The sequence below is a fragment of the Bison bison genome, unplaced genomic scaffold (genome assembly GCF_000754665.1).
Source record: "Bison bison bison isolate TAMUID 2011002044 unplaced genomic scaffold, Bison_UMD1.0 scf7180017845468, whole genome shotgun sequence".
NCBI classification, from domain to species: Eukaryota; Metazoa; Chordata; class Mammalia; order Artiodactyla; family Bovidae; genus Bison; species Bison bison.
In genome coordinates, this window is record NW_011476041.1 from 7,140 (window position 1) to 16,963 (window position 9,824).

Genomic DNA, 9,824 nt, shown 5'->3' on the forward strand with positions numbered 1-9,824 from the left:
TGCTCTAAACATTACAGTTTCTCTCTGAGAGAAGAAAGAAGCCCAACACTGGGAGTGACCCACATCCTGCACCCTGATCTCACTTAGCTCCTGAGTCCCTTTCCGATGGTAACCAGAAGCTCTATTGGACACCGGCTTTCCTCCTTTGAAGCCAGCTTCCCCCTGAAGGCACCCGTCTCACACGTCCTCTCTACCAAGAGGCCCCCGTCCCAGGTCCTCTTAAGAGGTCTGGGCAGGACTCTAGGTGTACGAGGAACTTTCCTGGTGGAGCACATGAATGACAAATCCTGGAAAAAAAAGCAGTCATGCACCTTTCTGTGCTCAGGACAGACCTTACCAAGCATTAGGACTCTGGCTTTCTTTTCAGATAGCACTGCAGACTCCAGTACTAGCCTGTCCAGAGCAGCAAGTGAGAGGAAACAAGCCAGCATTGTAAGAGGTAAAGCAACCGACTTACTGGTATAAAAAGGGATAAAGAGGCCAGAGAGGGAAGGGTCCCACCCGAGGGCCCTCAGTGAGTCCCTCTTTGTGTGACAATGGCCTCAATGAGGACTTCTACATCCTGGCCACAGTGCCCTTGGCAGGGATGACAAGCCCAAAAAGGGATGACACAGAGCATCTGGGAGTAGATTCATGCTGCTGGCAGAGCAGGTCATTTGCCCAGCTGGTCCACTCATGACCTCCCTGGCCAGACCTCATCCTAACTTTCCTTAAACTGCTTTTGAAGCCCTGCTACTCTTGGCCCCAGAGGGTGGGAGAAGAGATGGGGAAAGGGCTTCTCCTGACCTCCAGGAGCTGGGCCAGCCCTACGCCTCGTCCTTGGACCAAGAGCACCACCTCTCTCTTTTCCTCTGCCTAGGACATGCTTCTCCTCCCTCTCTCCGTGCTGCTCCTGCTCACACAGCCCTGGAGATCCCTGGGAGCAGAAATGAAGATCTATTCCCAGAAAACACTGGCCAACGCCTGTACCCTGGTTATGTGTAGCCCCGTGGAGGGTAGCTTGGCTGGTCGTGATGGACAAGATGGGAGAGAAGGCCCCCGGGGGGAGAAGGGAGATCCAGGTAGAGTTGGGACCATGGGCTTGCCCTGATGGGAAGGGGTGGGCAATGGAATTGTAACCAACCTCAACTCTGAATCTTCTTTAGTGGAAACCTTGAAGATGGTCTTCCCAAGAGGGGAGGTTTCCCCCAAATTTTCAGTCCACCTAAATCATGGCTTTACTGGTTGGCAAAGATTGGCTTGCCCAAGTCCCCAGCTCCATAACCACCTGTCCTGATTCCTCCCCTAGGATATTCTGACCCTAACACCCCCAAGAAGGTACAAAGAATGAGCGAGTGACTGGTATTTGGAGTCCCCTGCTCCAGAACTCATTGGGTGTCCCAGGTGGTACTAGTGGTAAAAAAAAACCTGACTCCCAGTGAAGGAGATGTAAGAGATGTAGTTTCGATCCCTGGGTCAGAAAGATCCCCTGGAGGAGGGCATAGCAACCCTCTCCTGTATTCTTGCTTGGAGAATCCCATGGACACAGGAGCCTGGCGGGCTTTGGGCCACTGGGTTGCACACAACTGAAGTGACTTTGTACACTCATGTAGGAGACATAGGAGATGTGGGTTTCATCCCACGGTTGGGACAATCCCCTGGATAAAAATGGCAACTCACTCTGTTATTGCCTGGAGAATATCATGGACAGAGGAATCTGTCAGGAATCCACAAAGAGTCAGATGTGACTGAGTACACACACTCCAAAGCTTAACTGTTGATCATTCGTATTAAATGTTGCCTCTGCAGAATGTCAAATATTTTTGAACTGATGACAGTGTTGTAAGTTTCAGTTTAATCATCTGTAGATGAGAATAATATCAACCAACTAGTGACAAAGAATTGAGCAAAGGCTTCATTTCTTTGTTGGGTCTTCAAGATAAAGTTTTATCCTTCTGCTGTCCCAACCAGCTGAATTTGCCTGAAGTTTCCAAATGTACTGATTATTAAGGCAATTTTCTGGAAACACTGTCCCACAGGAGAAGATCTGGTTTTTACTTGCAAGAAGTGAGAATTTGATGAACCAGCAACAAGGACAAGGGGACCACCATGGCCCTGGGCCAGGGAGATGGGGGATCAACTGAGGTCTTTTAACTTTCTGGAGTTTGTGTTTGATTGGAGAGGAAAGAAATGAACAACATTAAAGCCGAAAAGAACACATAATATCCCCAGGATTTGTAGGGTAAGAGACAAGTATCTGTCTTTTAGAAAGAAAGTACCTTCCAACATGAATGGGCTGGGGCTAGAGCAGGCCTCCTAGAAGTGATCTCAGAGGAGGGGTGGTATTCAAGATGCCAGCTCTCTCTAGCTCCCCGAGGGGCCTTGAATTGAAAAGTATCCCTTCCTCTACCTCCCTGCTCTCATGGCCGCCATGGTTGTGCAAAGGATGGGCAACCTCTAATGCTCCCTTCTAAGGAGTGACTTGCTTCCCAGGTACCTGCTGCCCTCCCCAGCCACGGGGGAGCCAAGGAGAGGCTCAACCAGGGACCAGGTGTCTCTGCCTGAGCACAGTGCACCAGAGGTCTGGGATGCGGGGCCCATCCTCCGGGCTCCCATTGATTGCCTAGCGAGATTTGGAGCTAAGAGCAGGACACAATGTCCAGCACAGAGGCTCTCACCACCCAACAAATACTCCAGTCTCCCTCCACCTGCACATTCTTGGCCCAGGCAAGCCTGGCCCTTCTTACCCTGGGGGAGTGGTTTCCAGATCTGAAATGTCACCTCTCCTCTCCAGGTCTCTGAATCCTCTTCAGCCTTGAAGTCCTGTTCCCTATGAGTACGTGTGTGTCCATGGGTTGGGGGTGCTGGGACGGGATGAGGGATATCTCATAAGCTGTTTTCTTCACTCATTACCTGTGCCTCACAGTTTAAACTTCAGTGACAAGTTCCTTGTAGACCAGGACCTGGTGCTGACATTTACTTCCTGCTCAGTGCTAGGCAGAGAGCCATGTTCCACAGAGAGATTCTCAGTGAACAGAGAAATGAAATAATGAGGAAATGAACAAATAAGTGAATGAACAAGTTAGTAGTAACTGACAGATTTCTTTTGTTGTCTTTTTGCACATGAATGCTGACTCACAACAGTCAAAAGATAGAAACAACCCAAGTGTCTATCAACATTTATCCACGGTGATTGAATAAAGAAAATGTATTGTGTTCATACTATAGAACATTACTCAGCCATAGACTGGAACGAAGTACTGAGATGTGCTACAAATTGGATGAGCCTCAAGAATGTCACTCCTGGTTTAAAGAGGCAGACACAAAGGGTCATATATTGTATATATTTATATAAAATATCCAGAATAGGTAACAGAGACAGGCAGCTGCATAAAGGTAGCCAGGGCTTAGGAGGAGGCAGGGAGGGAGTATGGGTATGAGGTTTTCTTTGGGATTAATGAAATAGTCTTGAACTAAAGAGTAGTGGTAGTTGTACAACTATGTCAATGTTCTAAATGCCACTGATTTGTATACTTTAAATGATTAATTACAGGTAATTCCTGGAGGTCCAGTGGTTAGGATTTGGTGCTCTCACTGCCAGGCCTCAGGTTTAATCCCTGGTTGGGTAACTGAGAGCCTGCAAGCTACACAACACAGTAAAAGAAAATAAAAAAGTTATTTTTATGTGAATTTAATCTCAATGAAAAAAGAATAACCAAACTCACAGAATCGAGTGTATAATTCTTGAATCAATAGGCATTTCTCCCTTTAGTCTTTGAAGGCAAATCTCATAATTTCAGACTTAGGCAGCCTTCTTAAGGTAATGTGATGTTTTGAAATGTTTGGTCATTTTTCAAAAGTAAATTAGCATGTGGTCACTAAATACAAAAAGATGAAAATTTAAATTGCCTGAATTGTGCCCCTTAGAAAGAACAAACGATAACACTTGTCTATGCTCTTCTTGTCATTTTTTCAATGTGTTTTACATGTGCACATGCCTGACACATGCATGGACATGTTGAAGAAACCGAATCATATTAAATAGTGTTTATAACTTACTTTTATCACTTAATAATGAACAATAATGTCATCTATCTTCCATAATGTTAAAAGCATGTTACATAGTTTGTGTTTTTTTTTGGATTAAATACAATTGATCTATAATATATTAGAATCAGATGTACATCATAATGAATTCATATTTGCATATATTGTGAAATGATGTCACAATAAGTCATCAACACACATAGTTACGATTTGTGTGTGATGAGAACTTTTAAGATCTGCTTGCTCTGCAATGTTCAAGCATGCAACTCAGGATTACTAACTATAGTAACTTCACTGTACATTATATTCCTGGGACTCAATTGTTTTTTAACTGAACTCTTGTACCTTTTGAAGATTTCTATCCATTGTGCCGACTTCTCAACCCCACCTCTAGCAACCACAAATCTGTTCTCTGTATTGTGAGTAAGTTGTTTTTGTTCATCTGTTTTCTTAGATTTCACATGTAAGTGAGATCGTATGATACCACCCTTCCCTGTGACTTATTCCACTAAGCATAGTGCCTTCAAGGTTCACCAGTGTTGCTGCAAATAGCAAGATTTCATTCCCTTTTATGGCTGAATAATGTTCCATTGTATATGCACCCTGCATTTTCTACATCCGTTCATCCATCCACAGATACTTGGGCTCTAGGCTGCATCCATGTCTGGGCTACCATGAATGACGCTGCAATTAACTTGGGGGTACATATATCTTTTCAGGTTAGTATTTTCATTTTGTCTAGTTATATGCTGAGAAGGGGAATTGATGGATTATACAGTGGCTCTAGTTTTAACTTTCTGAGAAACCTCCATGCTGTCTCCATAGTGGCTGTTCCATTTGCATCCCTACTGCACAAAGCTTTCCTTTTCTCTACTTCTCCAGCACTTCCTATTTGCTGTCTGATAATAGCCATTCTGAGAGGTGTGAGGTGACAGCTCATTGTGCTTTTGATGTCTATTTCTCTGGTGGTAAGTGTCAGGTGTCATTTCTGCCATAAACTTTGGTTCTGGGAAGGGGGGAGGGCAGGGAGTCCATGGTCCAGGGTAAAAGCTGACAGACTTAACTGCCATAAATACCGTGGCCTTGGGGCAGGGGCAGGTGCATTGTATGCAAAGCCAGGTGAGTCTTGGTTTGGATCTGCCATCAATTCAGCAAGCCTGTTTCTTCACTTGTAAAATGGAGATGTGGACACGCATTTCTTGATAGCCACTGGACCAGTCACCTGGAAGGGCAGTGTCTACACCCTACAGAACCCTGAAAGAATGCCAAGGCCCTGACCCTGCAGGCAGCTGGCTCCTCCTGGGCCGGGATCAGCTTTATGTCCATCTCTTCTGCGGCCACAGGTTCACCAGGACCTGCAGGACGAGCAGGGAGGCCTGGACCAGCTGGCCCCATTGGGCTGAAAGGGGACAATGGCTCTGCTGGAGAACCCGGACCAAAGGGAGACCCTGGACCACCTGGTAAGCAGCTGGGCATGGAATGCAGGTGTCTGCAGATGGTGTGCTGCTGCTAGGCCATGGCAGTAGGAGTGCAGAGATTCTACCACAGGAAGAGGAAGGTCATTCTCAAGTTGGCACAGGGTTATCTCAGGGAAGACTGGAGCTCCTGGGGAGGGTGGAGAGTGAGGGCAACATCTTTAGGAGGAGGCTGCCTGTCTGACTTCTACTACAGCCCCATCTTTTATGCACTCCGTTCCGAGGACATTCAGTGTCACTGACGGGGCTGCTTTTTTTCCCCAGGGCCTCCAGGTATGCCTGGTCCAGCTGGAAGAGAGGGCCCCTCATGGAGGCAGGGGAGCATGGGACCTCCAGGCACACAAGGACCCAAAGGAGAGACTGGGCCCAAAGGTAGGAGGGTGGTATGAGGTGGGTGAGGGAGGGAGAAGGGAGGGGTGACATTGGCAGCCCTGGTACGGAGCAGGGTATGTGCACAGTGCCTGGAAAAGCCTGGAACGTCCGTGCCTGGTAGGCCTGGCCTGGGCCTCACCTCCCACATTCCCACACTGACTGAATCTCCTAGAGGAGACCTAGCAGTCAGGAGCAGTCTCCCAGGTCGCTCTCTCACCTGGAGCTATGGGTGACAAGCTGCACTGATGAAGAAATGGTACCTGCTGAGCGCACTCTCAGCCATGTTTCTCCAATGTGTTTCTGCCTCAGGAGGAGTGGGTGCCCCAGGCATGCAGGGCTCCCCAGGCCCCGCAGGTCTCAAAGGAGAGAGAGGTGCCCCCGGGGAGACTGGAGCCCCTGGACATGCTGGGGAAGCAGGTGAGCAATGGATATGGGGCTGGGCTCATATTCCCTTGTGCCCACCACCACCAGCCATCATATCAGAGCTGGCATTCCAGGGACAGAGCCAGTGTTGGGTTTTGGGAACTGCCCGTCTCCAGGGAGAGGGTGGTGTGAGCAGCAGGGACTGTCTGTATTCAGGGAAGGCTAGTTGTTAGGTTATGGGACAGTCAGTGTATAGAGAGGATGCAAGCAGAGGTTCCAGGCACAGAGGGACATTTGTATGTGGGAGGGTGTACTCCTGGGGATATGACAGTCCATGTGTGGAGGCTGGGGCCAGGGGAGGGGGCACAAAAATGCTAACATATATGTTCAGCACTCACCCATTTCTACTTCTCTTATTCAGGGCCTGCTGGAGCCATAGGTCCACAGGGCCCTTCAGGTGCCAGGGGCCCCCCAGGACTGAAGGGGGACAGAGGTGATCCTGGAGAAAGAGGAGCAAAGGGGGAGAGTGGGCTTGCAGGTAAGGAAGCCTTGGGGGCCCCATTAGGGTGTGGGGCAGGGAGGCGGCCTTATTCAGCTCAGCTCTCCTCTCAGGTAACCCATTTAATTACAGGTTGGGGTCAAAGCGGGAAAGGTTGACAGGGTGTATGGCGAGGGGTACTCTGGTCTTAGCCTCTATGACTCACTGGAGGACAACCTGAGCAGATTTTCTATCTGATCTTTATGACAAGCTAACGTCCCTCTCCAGTTCATCACATAACTTTGAACATCAAATAACTCAGTGGATGGGAAATACTCAAGCTATGGGTATTCCTCTCCTACAACCATACCACCCCCTGCAATGCAAAAGGAAGTGCTATCAGATTCCTAGAATTTGGAATTAAAATGACATCTGGTTCACTGTCAGTGAGGCAAGGGACCTGTCAGGGATACTATTCCCAAGAGAACCCTAGGAAATCCCGTGGACACAGAGGCCAGCTAAGTCAGCAAAGGTGGGCTTCCTAGGCCTCTATTCCACCTCCTTACCCCACCCCCAACTTGAGTCTCCACCTGGACTCTCTTCCCTTGAGGCCTGGGCTCTGAGTGACCCTAGGCTGTTCTGGATCTGTCTTCACTTGGCGTCTCTCTCCTTCAGAGGTCAATGCTCTCAGGCAGCAGGTGACAATCTTAGACGGACAGCTGCAACACTTCCAAAATGCCTTCTCTCAGTATAAGAAAGGTGAGTTCCTGGACCTGACTCTTGCCAGGCCCTGAGCGTGGGCCTCAGACTTAGTCTAGGCTTGGCTTGTAGTTCTCTTGGCTGGGTCTAAATTGGACTTGCTGGGACCATGACTGGGACTGGACCTAGACCTGGGGCAGGAGGTGGGGTTAGGACAGGGCTGGGACAGAGCTGTTCCCCACGTGCTCCAGAAGCTCAAGTAGACGCACTGGAGAAGGAGGAAGATGAGGTCCATGTCACCAGTTCAGCAGACCTTTACTACAGCCTACCCCGGGCAGGTTCCTATGACATACAAAGGGTCACCCAACCCAGGATGCATTTCTTCCCTCTGTGGTGCCTGGTGTGAAAATATCCAGAGTAGAAGCTGCACAGTCCAGAGTAGCAGAGAATCCAGACATGATCCTGAGATCCAGGGTGGGATGATGCCTGTGGGGTTCAAGGCTGCTGGGAACCTATCCTTGGTGTGTGGCCACTAAGTATCTTACCCTAAAGATGTCCCTGGGTCTGGAAGGAATAGGCTGCCTCCAGTCTCTGGCCAGTCCTGGACTCCCCTGCACCTCTTAGGGAGTTTAAAGCAGAGATTCTTCCCTAAGCCTGGATCCTAAGCAGGCAGAGGCCTCTTGGAGCACACACCTGAGTGCCCTGCGTCTTTGGGATGCTCCATCAACTGCCCTTCCTCCTTCTCTGCTCTCCCTGATGACAGCTTTGAATGCACATCACTTATCAAACCTCACTGATCCAAAAAAAGTAGAGTTTTCTGAAGAAGCAGAGCATTAAGGGGCCTGATTGGGTGAGACATAGGGTTGGCCCCTAAGAACTCAAGCCAACTAAGTACTGAAGTAGTGGGATGAGAATTCTCAGCAGTTTATGTGTTCCTTCTTCCACAATCATATTTACATATCAATGTACTACCTCATTCCCTGGTAGCTCAGCTGGTAAAGAATCTTCCTGCATTACAGGAGACCTGGGTTTGATCTCTGGGTCGGGAATAGCCCCTGGAATGGAAATGGCAAACCACTCCAATATCCTAGCCTGGAAAATCTCATGGACAGAAGTCCCTGGTGGGCTTCAGTCCATGGGGTCAAAAAGAGTTGAGTATGACTAAAAAACTAACCCTTCATGCAGACTGATATAAACAAAGGTGAACTTGGGCATATGTGCTGGCCACCTGTGTGTACCTAAACACCATCACTCAGTCCACACCACCTACACACATGAACACACATGCAGACACATGCACACCCATCCTGAGGACCTTGAGTCAGCCCATGTACCTTCAGATGGACACACGAATGTATTCAAGCATGCACGCACACACACACACACCCAGATGCATGGGACATAAACCAATCACGGCACACAAGCTTGCACTGACCGTGTCCAGGGCTGTCTGGGCGCCATCCTGATTACGTGGAAAATCTGATCTCCGATTGCTTGTTGAAGCTACTCAGAGGAAAAGGGCAGTGGGTCAGGGTGCAGCCTGGGTTCAGAACCAGTCCAGTGAGCCCTCTTAGGAGCCCAGAAGATTTCCATGCAGACCCTGGAAGTCAGAGTGGTGTGGATGGGATGGAAGAAAAAGAGATACTTAACACGTCACATCGGGGATGCTGTTTTGCAGTGCACCTTTTCCTTAGAAATAAGGGATTAGACTCTGAAAAGAGAAGTGACTTCCCCTTGTCACCTGGGCTGTCATTGCCAGGGTAGGGCTGAACACATGACCTTCTGAAGCCCAGACAGGAGTCTCTCCAAAGCTGATCCCACCCTGCCCTCCCGCTCCCACATAGAGCTCTCAGATGTCGTCATCCCCTGCTCAGTGGTCCAGGGAGGCTGACTGGCCATAGGTTCACCTGCGAGCATATGGAAGCCAACACTGGACTGCCCCCAGTGCAGAGGTCAGCACTTGGCTGCTCTCAGATGCACCTCTGTCCTCCCCTTTCTCCTCACCCCTTCACACAGCACAGAATGGCTCAGACAACTCCACATGCCCAGTCATCATGCAAGAGAGAGAGTGAGCCACCTGGTTGGTATTTTCCACACTCTCAGGAACTGCCCAGGACTCTACAGTGTCATTTCCTTGCCAAAGTCTTTCCTATTTACACAGTAATTAAAATGCCTTGCTTTTGTTCTATCTGGTGCCCTGGTACCCTCGTGGGAGCTGGGGACTCCAGTTGAAGCACAAGATCTAGGTGCTGCCACATCCCCAACCTGAATCTCCTCTTCCCCTAGCGGTGCTCTTCCCTGATGGCCAGGCTGTCGGGGAGAAGATCTTCAAGACGGCAGGTGCTGTAAAATCATATTCGGATGCCCAGCAGATCTGCAGAGAGGCTAAGGGACAGCTGGCCTCCCCACGC

At 49.1% G+C, this 9,824-nt stretch overlaps 1 protein-coding gene across 1 annotated transcript; it reads left to right on the forward strand.

Moving 5' to 3' along the window:
* Positions 1-351: 351 nt before the first annotated feature.
* Positions 352-9,818, forward strand: LOC104984884 (collectin-46; the record flags this gene model as incomplete). Its single annotated transcript, XM_010834834.1, has 8 exons — positions 352-439; positions 860-1,061; positions 5,370-5,486; positions 5,766-5,873; positions 6,183-6,290; positions 6,658-6,774; positions 7,390-7,473; positions 9,700-9,818. Coding segments are annotated over exons 2-8 (852 nt in total), but the record flags the coding sequence as incomplete, so codon positions are not given.
* Positions 9,819-9,824: the final 6 nt, after the last annotated feature.